This window comes from Xiphias gladius, chromosome 22, assembly GCF_016859285.1.
Source record: "Xiphias gladius isolate SHS-SW01 ecotype Sanya breed wild chromosome 22, ASM1685928v1, whole genome shotgun sequence".
NCBI lineage: Eukaryota > Metazoa > Chordata > Actinopteri > Istiophoriformes > Xiphiidae > Xiphias > Xiphias gladius.
Window position 1 is genome coordinate 2,914,162 of NC_053421.1, and position 18,508 is coordinate 2,932,669.

The 18,508-nt window shown below is 40.5% G+C and overlaps 1 protein-coding gene across 1 annotated transcript in view; it reads left to right on the plus strand.

Annotated features, from left to right (window-relative positions):
• Positions 1-18,508, plus strand: part of adgrb1a (adhesion G protein-coupled receptor B1a) — a 124,978-nt gene that overhangs the window by 21,606 nt on the left and 84,864 nt on the right. The window contains exons 2-6 of the mRNA XM_040117345.1: positions 12,982-13,140; positions 13,937-14,041; positions 16,049-16,216; positions 16,666-16,830; positions 17,896-18,060. Of these exons, the coding sequence (XP_039973279.1) occupies positions 12,982-13,140; positions 13,937-14,041; positions 16,049-16,216; positions 16,666-16,830; positions 17,896-18,060 (762 nt within the window). The remainder of the gene's footprint in view (positions 1-12,981; positions 13,141-13,936; positions 14,042-16,048; positions 16,217-16,665; positions 16,831-17,895; positions 18,061-18,508) is intronic.

Genomic DNA, 18,508 nt, shown 5'->3' on the forward strand with positions numbered 1-18,508 from the left:
CTCAGAGAGAAAGTTAGAAGCTCATTGATGTCAACGTGAGCTGCCGTCCAGTCAGTTTAATGAGACACAGAGAGGTGTGCCTGCGGAGGCAACACTGGCTACTCTAGCTAAGGTTTGTCCAAAGAGTCGCTAGATTTGTCACTAGGTGCTTTTTTTTTTTTTTTAAAGTCGCTGAAGGGGTCTAAAAGGTATTTATTTTGAAAGAACAACAGCCAATGGGGAAACTCCCACACTCGGCCGGCAGACCAATGATGTAACATCATCAGTCAGTCAGTCAGTGACAGACATTTGTGTTTAGAGGGCTGGCCCCACTGTTGCGATCAAGCTAAAAATACAGTCTGTGTTAAAATCTATGAACAACTGATCAGTAGTGAGGATACACAAAGACACTGGCTTTTCCACAAGCTTTTATGAACATCTGTGTACAGATACAAAGCTGAAAGCTGTGTGTAAAACTCAGCACTCACTGAGAACACTGATGTCAAGTATGAATTTTGACCCTCTTTTTGCACCTCAATCTGACTAGACAATGACAAATCTCCTGAGCTTTAAAAAAAAAATATATATATATATTATTTAAAAGGGAGTTACTTCCAGTCCAACAGTTGCCTCAAGGTCTTTATGAAAGTCACTGTTCAGGAGAAGATTCTCCAATATACAGTAACCATCGACAGTGTAACATCATCTGTAATGGAATGTTATCTGTTTTGTACCACTTTTTCAGCTGCACTAATGTTTTCTATTGTTTTAAGCCTCCACCACTGAACACAAATACTGAAAATGCCAAGTTTTTTTCTGTTTTCGTCTACTGAGTTCAGGCAGCAGGACTTGATTTTGACAGTCTGCAGTTTTTCTTTTTACTCTTTTGTGCCTTTTTTTTGTGAATAAAACTTGCTCACAAACATGAAACAAGACATTTACTTCAAGTTTGTGCGGTTAAGAGAATTTTCTGAATCTGACATGGAAAACTCATATGAGCAAACTGATGAAAGAAAGAGAGGTTTAGGATAAGAGTATGACAATATCTCACATGAGGACTATAATGTATGCCGTAGTAATAAGAATCTCCTGAATTGGAACTAAAGGGCCTTACCCAAACCTAGAAAGACAGCTGTGTGGACAGGGATGCCAACATACCTTTGGCCATATGTGTACTAGCATGTGTAAATAACATGTGGAACTACAGAAAACTAACTTTGTCAAGAGGGTAGTTGATAGATGTGCCCACCAGAGTGGAGGTGGGAACTGAGAATTTCCATCTCCACATATCAACAGCTGTATGTAAATCATCCACAATGACCTGTGAGGCTCTTCCTTGATTGCCTACCAGGGTGAACCTCCAGCAGCCCCCCGCCACCTCCTCATCCTTCTCTCTCTCTCTGTTTCTCTCACTCTGTGTCTCTGAGTCACAATGCAGTCACCATCCCACACTGTGTGGGGAGACAAGGGCTTCTGATGTGTGAGAGTGTTATAAAGCGTGGGAAGAGTAAACTGCATTGCTCGGAGATCTCTGTGTATGTGTTTGTGTGCACACGCACACTTGCATCTGTTTGTATGAGTGCCAGTGGATCCGAGGCTTACAGGTTAGCGATCCCTGGACGCCTCTGAATATATTCCATATACGTATGGGTTTTAAATAGAGCAGTTAAATGCACTCCCAAAGTAACTTAGAGAAACACTGAGAAGAAAAACAATGACGCATTCATCAACTACGGAGTGAATGAATAAGCTGCAGAGAGCTGAGGACACACCAGAGCACAGCGGGGGTGATTTTCAGTCTTAATAGCCATGTGGGGGAGGGTTGAGGGGGTGGGGAATCCACTCAAGTCCATGGAGGAAATAGGGACGGAGGCTCTGGCAGTTCCCATAGGAACACTTTAGCCTGATGCCCAGCACATCAGGGATACTGGGAGGAAGACAACCTGTAAACAACATCCAGCTGAAGTCAAAGTACTTCTCAGCAGCTCTCAGAAGCTCTTTAACTGCTGTAGAAATCAACAGAGACACAAAAAACAAGGCTGAATTCACAGCCTGTGTCGGGAGACTTGTTTGACAATAAAACAAGCACATGGAGTTGTGCCGCCACACATGCAATTGCTGTCTGAGCACGCAGGGTTTATCAACAGTCATCTCCAGCAAAGATGGACGCGTGTCAAGAAGGACAAAAGCCAGGAAAAAAAAGCCTTACTGTGAGCTGTCAGTCAGGCTGGAGAAAAAGTTTAAAAAAAAACCATCTGATTCCTGTGGTGAAAGACCTTTTGAGCCTTTTCTTATCGTTCCCTCTGAAATGGGGCATCCATCTTCGGAATTGAAATGTCTGTCTGGCTGACCTGCACCTGAAACCAAAGAGCTTCCCACATGATATGTATTTATAGACAATGGGTTTGTGTGGAGAGAGTATCAGAGATGGTGCTGCTGTGGAAGGCGAGGGTGTAATGGTCTGTGGTCTCCGCGGCTGATAGGGTTAAAGAGATGGCACAGCATTATGCTGATTCAAAGATCCTCTGGAGTGTGAGGGATTAGTTAGAGGGAATAGTTAGATTGATTTGTCAGTGGATTACAATTTGGAACATCGTGTGTGTGTGTGTGTTGTAATATTTTCACAACATGACATTGACTGATACATGGGTTTTTTTCTAAAGCGCCCTTCTGACACACATGTCATTGAAATGTGGTGGCGGTTTGACATCTTTATCTCATATTTAAATAAGCATCTGAGTCACATTTCTGTAAAAATCACAATAGCAAACTGACTGGGTCGGAATTTGGACGTTTCCATAACACCTCTACTAATCACTCAACTTTGAATCGAATGCTGTCATGTTATGGGATGACCACAGAGGCAGACACACACCGCTGTGGCTGTTCAGTGTGTATTTGTCCATATTGCTTGGCCTTTTTAAGATCACTGTAATACTGTACGTCTGTCACTTAAGAAAAGAAAATCAGCTTGATAAACCAATTAAAAATGTCTACTAATCAGCCTATTTTAAATTTCTAGGAAATTTTTTTCGTTAGATCACTCTGTTAAAATGGTGCGTTCATTTTCTACCCTGTGGTGGAAATTTGGAAAACCATCACCAAACCACTAGGCTCAACTGCTTGTTGTATATATCTAGCAAATACCTTTATACAGATAGAGGCTGTAACAGAATACTCCCCACTTCCAATAGGCAGTTCGGTGTTCGTGGTCATTTGATGTACTTGTAAAGTACCCCCCACATTTCCTCCTTGTTATACTTTTTGTACAGTGAATCTAAATCTTTAATTACCAGGGCTGTACTAAAGGCAAATATACTGAGCACAGATAACCCCTACAATTACAAGTACCTGGCTAACTAGAACATAATATTACAAATTTATTTGTATAGCTTCTTAAATACATTTAGGCTATCCAAGGCATACATCAGTAGCCCTCTTAAGCAGTTCTTGGTAAATGTTGTGCTTGCGGCTGTAGATGCACCCAGAGCCCTGAGGACTGCTGAACGACCTGTAGATTATTTTCTTAAGCATTACGTACAGTAGGTAAACAAATTGAAGACTGTAAACATACCACTCAAGATTTCATGGTTCCAGCTTCTCTAATTAGAGAATTGGCTGCTTTTTGACAGAGTTGACAAACTCTGGGGTTTTGGACAGCAGGTCAGCTAATTCAAGATGTGTTTTTATATCAATTTGGGCTCTAGGAAATTGTGATGGTTATTTTTAAAGATTATTGTGGTTTTTAAAGATTATTTTTTTATTTAATTTTAAACATTTTAATGATTAAATGAAGAAATAATAGTAAGTCAATGTTCTTTCTTGATTCCAGCTAGTCACTGTGTTTTGATATCATTTGAAACTGTCCAACCGGAGAAATGATTCCAGTGTGGTGGATAGACATTGTGTAAAACCTGCAAAGAAAGCTGCCTCATCCTGCCTGATGGCACGGTTAACCTGCCTAAGAATTTCCGCTTTCAGTGAAGAGATTTAGTGTCCTATGATGCTCTAAATGATGTTTCACAAGCATTTTCCCCCTGACAAGAAAAAAAGAGAGTGGGAAACACAGTGAGAACTTGCTATAATTTCTGGAGCAGTTCCACTTATTGTTAGACAGGAGAAGGAGAAGAAATATAACGAGGGCTATGGATTGAATTTGAACCAAAGCACTGCATTTTATTGAGGGGAAATTTTGGTTTTGTACAGCTTGGGTCTTCTTTTCATACTTCTGGCCATCGTTCCTATTGGTAATAATAACTATGTACTTAAGCCTATCAACAAGTTAATTTCACCAAGTAAGAGAAGTCAAGCAGGGCAAGAAACACAGCAAACATGATAAGTCAGACCATCAGACAGGTTTTAAACAAACCTCCAGGCAAATAGAAAGGTTATTGCCTAAACTGTTTCTAGCAAATGTCCATCACAGTTGAAGGTTGACTTGCTGGTTCAACTGACCTAACATGCTTAGAGTGGTTATTACAGACAGTCGTGCTCGCTTTAGGCTTCACCTCCAAATAAAATGCTTTAGATAACCTGGGTAAATTTTTCACAACAATTTGCTGACAACCTGTCTGATTGTCAGTCTGCTTGTTTCGTGCTGTGCCAGAGTTCAATGTCACCTTGTTCCCACTCCTCTGCATTTACTTTGGTGACAATGTACAGGCCAAAATGGCAGTAATAAGACCCAAGTTCTGATAAACTGGGAATATCCTCCATTAAAAGATGAGTCTGGTATCCAAAGCCTGATGTATCATATTCCTCTGTGACACAGAGCTCCATTGTTACCAAAAAAAAATATAAAAAAAAACCCCATCAGTGACACGTCCTGCCACAGTGTTGCAATTAGTGACATGTTCCTTCATTACCATGAACACACACAGGAGTTTATTTTGACTCAATCTCACATACACTGTCCTGCTGCCAGAAATACTCACTATAGCACCAACTGTGTATTAATTTGCTCCTGAAAATAGTCCCCAACAAAAGCACTATTTGCTCCTGCTTGAGTAATGTTTGTCAAAAGAACTACAGTGAGTCAGCTGTTTAAGGAAATTACTGAGCCTTTTTTTGAAATGAAACTATACATTTGTGGGGCGTCTTTAAATGTTTACATCTTCAGGAGGAACCAGTGCACTTGGGGCTGAGTTGGATAGTCTTGAGAAACCGACTGACACAGTGTTTTTCAAGGTTCAAGTTTTTTTTGTTTTTTTTTTCAAGTTTTTATGAGGTTTTTGTTGTGCAGTTTTTATGGGAATTTTAGGGAGTGAGAAAAATATAGAATAAAGCCACCAGGATAGCACATTTCATTTGCTCTTTCTTAAATACATTTTCTTGGCTTGGATATTTGGCATCTTCAATTTAAAAATATTGGTACCGCTTTAAGTAAGACAGTATGAAATTAACTCCATCAATGAACTGAAGGTGAAACAGAAAATCAGGTGTGACAGACGATGCATCCAGAGACAGTATGGTGGCATTTTACGTTGGTGACTGCTTGCTTAATGTCACAAATGGCCTGGCAGGGGAGCTGATTGGGTGCTGGGTGCTCTGTGGCAGGTTCACCCACAGGTTAAGCTTCCCACTATTCAGGAAGAGACTGATCGATGGGATGCAGTTGTGTTGAGGTGCTGTCTTTTTTTTTTTAATTATCTGTTTTATATATGTCTTTTATCTAGAAAATAGAACAGATCCTGCAGGGAACACGTTAGACCTGTCAGAAACACAGTTAACATCCAATAAAAGAGACAACTGATATTTCACATAATAGGTATGTGTATTATAAAATGTAAATAGGTAGTGTAATCAATGCATATCAGTTTGATGAATTCAACAGCATTTTTTCTCCAAGAAATATCACATATTGAATATTGTCTTGGACCGCTGGAAATAAAAATAAATAAAACATAAATAACAGAATGTAAATCTCTCTTTTATGAGGTATATTTGAGAATTTTCATTGATGGAAATTCTAACATTATGTTCACTGTGCCATAAGCCTACTTTTTTTTTTTTTACCTCTTTTCATTTTCCCCTCTCTTCTTATCTGACCTAACATTTTTTCCCTCTTTCTGTTCCTGTCTCCCCTCATCTCCCTCTGTCCTCCCCCTGCTCTCTCCTTCTACGCATGTTATCTCCACCATGCAGTTGACTGCTCCTGTCCTCTGGGTGTCAGCACTTGCCTTATCCTTCACTCAGCCACACAGCTTTGTGTGAACCAGTCGTTCCAATTTCTGCCTGCATTTCATGTTTTCATGATGATTTCTTCTTTCCTTGTCTCCATCTTCCCGACTGTTTCCTCACCCTCCTCTCCTCCCTCCCAAGCTGCATGCTTGTTGCCGCAATAGTTTTCAACTTCAACATCATATTTGACCCATCCTTTCTTCCCATCACACACACACACACATACACACACACACACACACACACACACACACATATACACTTGCCAATCAATAAGTCTGCAGTAACCCTATCTTTAGGAGCACTGTGTGCATGTGTTTGTGGCTCTGGGTGTATGTGTGTGTGGTTCAGTGGGGGGGGCAGCTATTGATGAGCTATAGAAACTGAAGCTGTAATAGTAGATGCCCATCCACTTATCCCACTGCTCCAAATAGGAGGCAAAGGTGACTTTCAGAAAGTTCATTATAGACACACACATACACACAAAATGCACTATATACATGCATGCAAATGATGAACCGCAAAGCACAGAGAGTAATTGAAGGGGATTGTGTGTGTGTGTGTGTGTGTGTGTGTGTGTGTGTGTGTGTGTGTGTGTGTGTGTGTGTGTGTGTGTGTGTGTGTGTGTGTGTGTGTGTGTGTGTTTTGGAGAAAAGTGAAGGTCAGTGTGAAGCAGGGATTTTGGAAGGTGAAGTAGGGAGGATGAGTTTAAGGATTACGGAGGTGACTTGGATTCTGCAGTCGTTCCTGCCACCAGGGGTATTCTGACAAAAGACCCCCACTGAATTATTGAGAACATAATGAAATGTCCTTGAAGAGGGAGAAAGACAAGATTGTGACACTCCTCCCATTTCTCTCCTCTTTCCTCCCCAAGATTTTGATTATTGGGGAGGAAAGAAAAAAAGGTCCTGGTCTTGTCATTTCTTCCTTTATTTTCCCTGTATAAGAATTAATCTTATCTGTAAATGGACCCTCTTTTTCCCTCGCCCTGCCAAAACCTTAATTTGACAGAAGGAGCTTCTGTCCTTTGCTCCAAACTGCAGCTAATCTTCCTCTGTATTCATAAAGCGTATTTGTTCACAATAAACCCTGAATGATTCGGGATAGTGGATGAAGGTTATTCTGTTGCATCAGGCTCATTTCAGTCCCAAAAACAGGGGTACAGAAAAAGGATGACTGCTCTATATGATGCTTCAATGGAAAAGCAAATGGGAGGCTTATCCAACGTTCATCTTTAGTTTGTACAAGCTAATTAAATCAGATTTGGTACTATATTTGGTAGACTTCACACAGAAGAATTTAAATGTTCTAAAACAGTACACATAGTTTTATTTAATTCAATGACCATTTACATTAGACCTTTTACGTAAGGTCAGAGGTCTGGAACAAATTTGAACAAAGATATAAATAAAAACTGAGAAGTTGTACAAAATGTACCAAAAACCTTTAGAACTTCAACAGTCCTTCATGTAACTCAAAGAATAAGGCTGGCATTATTCTAAACCTTTCTTGTCAGCATTTCCAATGAAAAGACCAACACCACCAATACTGCTAAATATGTTCTGGCTTCCCCACCCCGTCTGTGGTACATACATTCAAGCCCACTGATTTCTACTGAAGATGTAAATCCTAAAAAGCACAAACATATAGTTTCTTTCTTTCTTTTTTTTTATTAAAGAGGCCCAGCAATTTTCCAAAACATCTGGCCACTTTTTGCAAATGTTACTCAAATAGCAGGATTGCATTTGTTTGGGGGCTATTTGGTGTATTTCAGGCAGCAGGATAGTGGTAAAGAAGAAACATGTCATTCAATGCAACAATGAAGCCCTATGGCAAAGAAGAATAAGATATATCAGACTTTGTACGCACACACGCACACACACACACACACACACACACACACACACACACACACACACACACACACACAATACTTATGATACAATCATTGTTGGTTTTGCTCTTTCACTGAGATTTCTGGACAATAAGAAAACTACAGAGTAGAACCAGACTTCTACTTCGATGGAAAATACACACATGCAACATTATGAGCATGCAGGTTGAATCAGGTTGAATGTATGTCTCTCTGTGCATTCCTCTTTGAATTCTCTCTCTTCATGAAATTTCCTTTTCATTGCTAACGTTAAAAGTGCTTCAGGCATTGGAAGTAAAGTGTGCACGTCACTGAATGATGGTGACAATTCGTTGTCATGGTAATGCCATTATGCTTCGGGTGACTGGACTGGCGTGAAAGCACAGGAAGGCAGCTCTCTGTAGTCTTGCAGTCTACAGCATGTGTCACCTACTTTACACATGGGTGCACCAGTACATTTATCTGTGTCTGTATGTAATGCATCTTCCAGTCTCCAATGACTCACACTCCAGAGATAGATATCAGATATCAAAGTCAAGGTTACTTTTATTGTTTCCTGTAAGCAATAATTAGAAACTAGAATTGGTGCAGAAAAATTGAGCATTATCATTGAAACAGACTAAATAAAAACTCAATGAAAGCACACTTCCAGACACTAAACTGAACTAAGATAGACTAATCAAACTATTCACAAAAGCGTAGCCACTGTTAAAAAACCATCTCAAAATCTCATTGGATGACGACAGTTTCCAATTTTAACTGATGAAGGATGGCATCCTGTCTAGTGGCGGCTGGCAATTATGATTTTGGATGGTCTGACCAAGTGACCAGCAGAATTAACAAACTGTGTAAGAGACCAATATCATTACCCTTGTGCCCCTGTTTGGCAGGTGAAAAGATATCTTAATAAATTCAGCCCTCTGCAGGTGGTGTTTTAGACTGTTTCCACAGAAATATGATCCAGGAAAAGTCTCAGGCCAAAAATTCCCTTTTTAATTCTATTTATCTGCCTCTCAAACGCTCTTATTAGTATCAGATATGATGGCGTACTGCAGCTGCAACTATTGATGCGAGTATTTGCAGTCAAGGTTTCCCTAGATAAATCCAGTTACAATTTATTAGAATTCTCGTAGTATAATATGATAGATGTGATAGCTCATTACAGAACAGTAATCCAACTACTCGGTGAAATATATTGCGGTAAAATAGCTGTAAATATGGTCTTACAACTGCATTATAACCAATAAATCACAGATGAAAGGTGCAGCAACAAACCTCCACTCAAAGTATAATTTAGTATCATTTCAAGTCAAACCATGTCCCTGGCCCTTCTGACATCACAGGAGTCATGCTTTAACATCTAGAATGTTAATTATTTACAGAAGCATCATAACCTGTTATTATCACAAGCAACCACTATATTTTCAGCAGCAGTCCTTTACATCCTTTTCTCCACATCAGTCGAGTTGGACACAGCCACACCTGATGTGCACAATTTCCTTGGATCTCCATACAGTACAGGCATGATAACTCAGTTTGCTCATAAGCTCATTGCTGTCCTGTAGCCCTGTTGGCGCCAGTTCTACTGGGACATTTCTAAATTCAGTTCTGTTCAATTCAGCTCAACTGTATCTCTCATCATATCATTATTCTTGCATTCAACGAAATATAGTCTTGTCATTCCAAGATAGTACGACCCTCTAAAAATGAAAATGAAATTTAAAATAATTAAAAAAGTGTACAATGAATAAAGTAAAAGTTATGCACAAAATTTGGGAACATAAATTAAAGTATACTCTAATTTATACACTATAAACATGGCACAACCAGAAATAGTGACAGTGCGAAGAAGACCTTTCCAAGTGGCAAAAATAATTAAACTACTTTACACTGTATTGACCTTAAGCATTTCTGCAACAAGTAAACGCTTTGACTGTTATTTTGTCCTTTAATATCCTCTCTGCGCTAGAGGTAGGAATAGGTTGTGTTATGTAGATTGACATCCACTGCTTGCGATCACCTTGCGGCTACATTTGATCAAATATCTGACCAGTTCTATAATATAACGCACGGTGTGAAGGACTGACGGAGCTGGAAGAAAATGCGATCTTTCTTCCACAGCAGTCTGACAAAACATCAGCTGCTGTTTACAGCCCCAAGTGCATTTACTAATTAGAATCAGCTGGTCATGTTACTGCTCACAGTGTGCGTGTGTGTGTGAATGTGCTAGTTGTTTTGTTTTTTATTACGTGCTTATAACAATATGATATCAAAACAGAAGTTGGCTGAGTGCAGCTGTTCAAAACGTGTGTTAATACAGTATTTCTTCTTCCAAAACACAGTGAAGATGGAGACTCATTTGCTTGTTTACACTATTACACACAGTCCAGATTTGCATGACATGGGGTTATTATTGTGTAACAAGCTAGGTCAGCATCAGAGCTCTTGATACCTTTCTCCGTATAATCATCAAGCTGCTACTACATCACACACTGAGCCAGCTGAGCTATTTGTAAGCTTGTTAACGCTTAATGTAACTTAGTACCATAAATAGGCCTTTAGATCCGATTTCCGCGGTGTCTATGGTGTTGTCAGGTCATATGGCCTCCTCCAAATGTGGAAATGTTCCCAATTTTGAGTAAAGTATAGCAGGGTGTATAAAATGATTGGGACCAGGAATTTTTACTTGTATGTACTGTGGCCAGCAATAGCAACCATGTAGACGACAAGAGACGAAAGAGGAAAAGGAACAAATAAAAAAAAAGAGGCGGGCAACAAAAGGTCAATAGTGAACTCTCCACAGGGACTGAATGAAGAATGTGGCTAGTGGCTAGCTAAATTGAACTGAACTCCTCTCCACAGTGCCCTCCCTCATCTCAGCCCTTGCCCCAAAGGAAATTGCTTTGCGAGTAATTAAAAATGTGTGTGTCTGGATGTTGGCCAACTTCATGTTCTATTCATGCAGATTAATACATAGTTGTCGTTGCCTGTGGGGGCTGAGAGGCATCTGTCTATGCCATTAAACATTCATGACTGTGCAGGACGCAGTGAGAAAGAGCCGTTCGGCAGCTCTTTACCCGCTCATCCTCATATCAGCACACATCTTAATGGAGCACATTAAATCAAAATGGCCAAACAGGGAATTTCTCAATGACAGTGGCATTCATCAAACCTGTTTTAAAGGAAAATTCTTCCCTCCGATACTCTTTCTCTTTCAGATACCAGATATCTGCCTGTTGTTCAATTCAGGTGTTGTGTTGCAGGTTCATTTTTGATGTACTCACTTTACCTCTGTTACACTGTACATCTGCAAACAGTGACATTCTGTGTTTGCACCTTTTTTTTTGACAAACCAGAGCCTTTAAATGTGAATGTATGTTTATCATGAGGAGAGTTTGTCAACTAGCTTTTGGACATCAGGGTGTGATAGACGACAGCTGTCTACTCTGCATGGTGGTCACTATGCTGGAGAAATTTGTATCTCTTCCTCCTCTGCTATAAATTTCTCCCTGTACTAATGATATCAGTATCTAGAAAAGTTAGGCGAGGACACCCAGGTGTAGGTGCTGGCTAACTATTTTACATCAAGAATAGGCACATAGAATTCATTGAGGGTGACACACAAAATCTTCGGTATATCTCTTTCATCTATCTATGTCACAAAAAATGTCTTGTCTGCTTCATTTTGTGCATTAAAGTGCCATGTACACTCCTCACATATATGGATTTTTTAATTGTTAACATTTAGCGGCTAACAAAATATACACAAGGTCTTTCTTTTACTTTTTAACTTTAACTTCTGTCCTGAATTATTAAAATAGTATATCTTACTTGAGTCTAAAAGGAGGCTATGTGACTGATAATGATCTGAATGGGAGGAGGAGGTTGTGTATATTATTGGAGGAGGCCCAGCTGAATATGCATTTTGTTTAAAGTGTTTATGATAAAAACAAAAAGTGGACCATACTAGCTTATTGGGCCATATTCCGTAATGTATTATTATTATTATTATTATTGTTGTTGTTGTTGTTGTTGTTGTTGCTGTTCCAGCTCTTCCCTAAAGCTAGTAAAATTTTCAAATCCAAGACTCCATTTTATTTATTTGTTTTTTTGTTTGTTTGTTCGTTTGTTTAGGATGCACAATTTTGATGCACCGGATGCTGTAGGAGTTTTGTGTATCATTTTAAACACATTTTCCCCAAAATTCAACCTTACCTTTTGAAGCCTCAGAGGTCTTCTGTCCAATTAAAAAAAAAAAAAAAATTTAAAAATGCAGGTTTTAACAGTTTGGAGCTGCAGACTATGAGTGTGTAATGTTGGAACCACCAAAGGTCAAAGGGGTTCAAGGGATATAACTTTAACTTAGCAAACAGCAACGCATGTAAATATTTCATCATTAGGTGCTTCTATTTGTTAATCTGGTTCCTGGTACATGTGCTTTCTGCATGTTTTGTTTTTGTCATTCATGCAAACCCTATGATGTGTTGAGTGAGTGTAGAATTTCTTGTATGCCTGTACTGGGGGCACCATGACACTTCTGCTGGCACTATTTTGTTTGGTAACAACCTTTAAGTTTTACTTTATTGACCTGGGACATATAGTGCAAAGAAAGTTTAAGTTGAAGCTATAAAAATAATTTTTCTTCAATGCTATTCTCTTCAAAACTCTAGAGGGTGAAAAAACTTGTCAAAGTTCATCAGATGATCTAGGAAAACTTGGACATTTGGAACATAATACTATTTTTCTTCAGTTGCTGAAAAATGAACTTAAAATTAGCCAATATGAGTCTTTCACCTGACTAAGATTACATGTTACACCTCTATGAACTCAGGATGCCTGACCTGCTGAGACACTGGGTAAAATGTTTGGTCCATAACTTAGCGCCCTCTGATGAAGGGTTGACAATAATGCAGTAATTTATAAATAACCATTACTGTATGTGTCTCTAGGTGGCTGGAGTGTGTGGGGTCAGTGGGCGCAGTGCAGCAGTGAGTGTGGAGGTGGGATTCAAACCCGGACTAGGACCTGCCAGTCACCTCCGGAGGAGTCGTATCTGTGTGAGGGTGTGGTGGAGGAGGGGCGGCCGTGCAACTCACAGCCCTGCACTGGTGAGTTTCTCATTCTGTGTGTATGTGTTTATGTTAATTTTTGTTTATATCCATTTCTGTCAATGAGTGCCCTTCTTACACCTTATAGTCGAACCTGAGTGTGTGAGGTGTGCAATGTATGTGTTTACATCTGTCTTTTTTTTTTTTTACCTTTGCTTTCTTACATCTTGTTCATCTGCTTATGTATCCATCATCTATAAGTCAGTGTTTTGACTTAAGGAGTGCATGTTGGAAAGGGGACTTTGATCGATGAAATATAACAATGACATGGTCAGCCGTTTTCAAGACCATGCATGTACAGTATGTCAAAATCATTACACCCACAAATGGCTAAAGGGACACAGAAAATCAACATCGGAGCAATATTATGTAAAAGCTATTTACCAAGAGGTGTTAGTGATTTCAATGTTTCAACGGATAAAGCTTTCTACATTTTTAAAGAACTACGTTTCTACGTTTCTGTTTGACAAATAGCTCAAACCGCAGATTGTCATTAGATATGCTAAGATTTTTTTTTTTTTTTTTTCAGTGTTAGTCATGCCATTTGAACTCTCAGATAAACATAATCATTTCCACATAGCTGAAAACATCAAGTAAGAACTGCACACATTTACAGCACATTAAAATCGACAGAATAGAAGTCCCAAGTTTGGCTGATGCTGTTTTGGGTGACCAATCACGTCACAGTTGTGTCCCGGATATGAGCCATTAATGAAGGAGCTCTGGTTGCTAACCGCCACCCCCCCCACCCCCACCCCCCCACCCCCACCCCCCGGCCTTGCCTCACCCCCTTTAGGCAAAGGTCGCCATCTCTCTCGCAGCCAATCGCTTCGCTCTGTGGACAGCCGCAAGCGTGATGACGTAGACAAGCCCCGGAGCGGACAGCAGAGCCCTCAGACAGGTAAGACAACAGGACGCAGAGGGATCCCATGCATCAGTCACAGTAGAAGCTTGGGTGATGACCGCACGTGTACAATACATACAAAATGACAACCGCAAACTAGAGAGTTTCCTTCACTTTTAACGTACACATCTATCAAAATCTCCCAAAGTGTTGCCTTGTCCGCAATGGACTTATTCCAACATGGACCCTGACTGAACATGCTGAAGTTGTATTTTATGTGAGGTCATAACAGGACACTGTGCCCTGTCTGTAAAACACAATATCAGATGGAGTCCTCCCTCTCTGTTAAACTCCACCCAAAATCAGGAGCAGCAAGCACTCAACACTCTGTAGGCTGAAAGAAATAGTTCAACAAATTGGGACAATTTTTATTATAATGTTTACTTTTCCAAGATTTAGATACCGGTCCCATGTCTGTGTGGTAAGTATGGAGTCAAGATGTGTTTAGCCTAGCTTAGTAATAATGACTAGAAGGAGGGAGACACAGCTAACCTGGCTCTGTCCAAAGTTCAAAAATATACCTACGAACACCTCTAAAGCTCACTGATGAACACAGTGTATCTAACAATAAGCCCAAGACTTCTCCTACTCTGGGCTGCTAGACACAGTTTTAGTAGAGGTATCTGAACAGTCTGAAGATAACAAATATGGCAACCTAACTGTGATAACATGACTCTGTACCTGTCACTGCACCTGGCTGGTGTTAACCAAGAAGTAGTTACAGCACGCAACTCTCCCACAAAATTAGTACAGATTCAAGAAAATGATATGTATGATGACTCGATTCCACGATGGCTGGTAGGTGCATTCATTAACTTAAAAATAAGCCAACTTAAAAAAAAGGCAAGGCAAACTGTTTCCCCCCTTTATGCTAAGCTAGCTAGGCTACTCACCACCTAGCTCCAGCTCTGTATGAAATGCACAAACAGAAGAGTGGTGTTCACCTGCTCTTGGAAAGAAGTTGAATAGGTTTATACCCCAAAATGTTGAACTATTACTTTATTGGGGGGCTGTAAACATTGCTAGCTTTTTGACAGAGATGAGAGGCTGTGATCAGCTTGGATTTGTGTCAGTATTTTACCATATTTAACAAAGTGAGCAAATGGATGGACAGAGGAGAAGTGGATCATGTTGCAGAGGTAGTTTCTATGGACATTTTGACACTTGTTGACCAATTAAATTTTTCACTTTTGAAATACATTATAACTGATATGAATCTAAGCTGACTAGAGCCAATGCCCCTTAGAAAGAACTAAGGTGCAAACTTTTCAAGCCTACAAGGGATGAGGTTTGATAAAAGAAGATAGACTTTGGGTGAAGTATTACTTTACTTTGCTTATCGATTCCTCACATCCTGTTTAGTTTTTTTCCTTCGTTTTCTGACTGCCTTTGTTCCCTTACTGATCAACTGACATGTCTAAAACATTGACTGACATATCCTAAGCTAGTGGCATTCACTTCCCATGGAAGTGAATGCAGAGGATATGACATCAGAGCCCCGCAGCTATAGAACAGGAGCAGGAGTCTATTTCAGGGGCCGCCGCCTTTGAAGGACACAGAGTCTGACATTGTATTTGACGTTGGATAGAGAATTAGAGAGCTGGACCTGTGTCTCCTTTACGAAAGAAATGGTCTACAGAGGATTTAGGCCTCCTTGCAAATTCCTGTCATTCTCTTTTCAAGTGACCGGAGTGCAATGTTTTGGAATACTGAGGGCCATCAAGAACCATGAGATATGACTGCAAAAGAGCGCTTCATTAATCCACCACATTTGGAAGAACCTTTGGAATGGGAAAGTGTCATCTACCTATTTGGAGATATTAGGCCTCTAAGGGAGGCAGCCCCTAAAATGTGGCACAGCATCCCTTTATCAAACCACAACCCCTCCTCTTTTGGCCACAGAGGCTGCATCCTGCATGGTAATTAGTTATGGCCCTCTCCTTTCCTTTTCCTCTTTCTTTCTCCCCCTGTCCACCTATCCTTTCCCCACCCCTTCCTCCTCAGTAGACTCAGCTTCAGGTGAGGAGTGGTCAGCATGGAGTGTTTGTTCTGCCACATGTGGGGAGGGCTGGCAGAGTCGCACTCGTTTCTGCGTGTCCTCCTCCTACAGCACCCAGTGTAGTGGGCCACTGCGAGAGCAGAGACCTTGCAACAACTCTGCTGTTTGTCCAGGTAAGCCCCCTCATCCCCCCTCTAGTGCCACCATTATGCGCTCGCCCAGCCCTCTCCTGGACCCTGCCTCACCCATACAAGACCCACCTGACTCCCTTCCTCAGGCTCTTGGCAAACCTGTGGACCCTGGGGGGATTTCTGCCCTCACCTTACAGGAAGGGCTTTGCCTGCAGTTTAAAATGATTCCCACTATCATAACAGAGATTTCATGGTGTTCTCAGCTTTTCTACATCCAGACAGGAAGGGAGACTCCTCAACTTAGAAAACAGTCTTACCACAGGACAATGGATTGGCATCGATGATGCCAGTACAACCAAACAGTAGAGTAACTGATGATTGTCAATACAGTTCAGTGTCTCTTCAGTGAAGTTCTTTTGTGTTGTTTTGGTTTGTTAAGGGGGCCCGTGTTTGTCTCTCAATAAATCATACCCTAGCTTCTCTGATTGCAGTGCACGGTGCTTGGGACGAGTGGTCACCGTGGAGTTTGTGTTCATCGACCTGTGGCCGAGGTTACAGGTCCCGGACGCGAACCTGCACTCCCCCTCAGTTTGGGGGAGATCCCTGTGAGGGTCCAGAAAAACAGACCAAGTTCTGCAACATAGCTGTCTGTCCAGGTGAAGAACACACTAATCATAAAGAGACTCACCTCAGTTACAAAAAAAATTCAAACAAAAAGAGTTAAGCCTGCACCAAACAATCTAATATTGCTAGCCAAATGCTTCCACAAGACAATGCAGGAAGAAATCATTCAATGCATGTAGAGTAACAAACAATGCCGAAAGGAGTCAATATGCTTTAGAAGTGTTTATTGGATTGACTAACAGCATCTCAAACCCCCACCTACGAACACCTTTGTATTGTTGGGGTTGTGTTCAATTGTTGTAACCTTTCAAAACCTACAATCCAACAATCAAACCTATTTCACGCAGCAATAAGTCCAATTTGGGGAGGTGAGAAAGTAGGCAGGATTCTATTTCTCTCTCAAGCTCCCTTTTATGATTCTTTAAGCCCAAAATACACTGACAGCATCCATTTGATTGCAAGGGTGTGCATGCCGTCAATTTCATCATCCCTACATGCTCACAAGGGTTCACACTAGGTGTTCTTGAACAGCCCAAAATTTATGACTATAGGAACCGTACGTGCTGACAAACATGATAGAACGTGTCTGTGTTTGTACCAAATGTAGAACAAACAGAACTGTGACTGGATCTAATCCTCCACACATCTACTTCTGCTTTTCTGTTATGCGCGCAACCAGGAATGTCATTGAGAAGATTCATTACATCTTGTAACTCTATAATGCCTTGCTTCGGAGTAGCTATAAACACTGTTGCCTTTGAGTTTGTATCATCTAGTTTCTTTGAACCATACTGAATCCTTAAAGCTTACATATACAGTGTGATAGCACAACATGGATTAACAAAACACTGCAATGTGTTAAGATCATCATCACATGTATTTGGTAACTTGGTTATTGATTTGTTACTCAATATTACAAAAAGACAAGGAATACAAGAAGATATGATATGTCCTAGTAGAAATATTCATCAGTAAGCACTATGTGGAACCACATTTATTTATTTATTCATATATGTCGTTGAATTTGTGTATAACTAATAATAGTACTGTACTACACTGTTTTCATGTTTGTTGTTGGGGTCCTTGGCCTTCCTCAGTGGATGGAGTGTGGAATGAATGGTCCAGCTGGAGCTCCTGCTCTGCATCCTGCTCTAATGGGACAATGCAGAGAACCAGGGAATGTAATGGCCCTTCGTACGGAGGCTCAGAGTGCAGAGGAGAGTGGCTGGAGACTGTAGACTGCTTCCTTGGGGAGTGCCCAGGTATGAAAGAGAAAGCGCCACAGCTAGATCAAAATATTTAGTGATGTAAGGATGGTTCCAAAAATAATGCCATGAATAGTTTTTATTTATCAGTACATAAACTGATAAATTACTTACAAGGTAAGTAAAAAGAAAAAAAAAACTCATCAAATCATTATTTGGTGTGAGCAGTTTCCACTTGCCTACAGTTTTTTAAGGTACTGGGGAGCTAGGTTGTTCCAAGCATCTTGTAGAACTCGCCACAGTTTATTTGTGGATTTAGGCTGTCTTAGTGTCTTCTGTCTCTTCATGTAGTCCCAGACTAATTCCATGATGTTGAGATCAGGGCTCGGTGAGGGTCAGACATTCTGTTGCAGGACTCCTTGTTCCTTTTGTTATTGAAGATAGTTCTTTGACTCTGGCTGTATGTTTGGGGTCGTTGTCATGCTGCAGAATGAATGTGGGACTC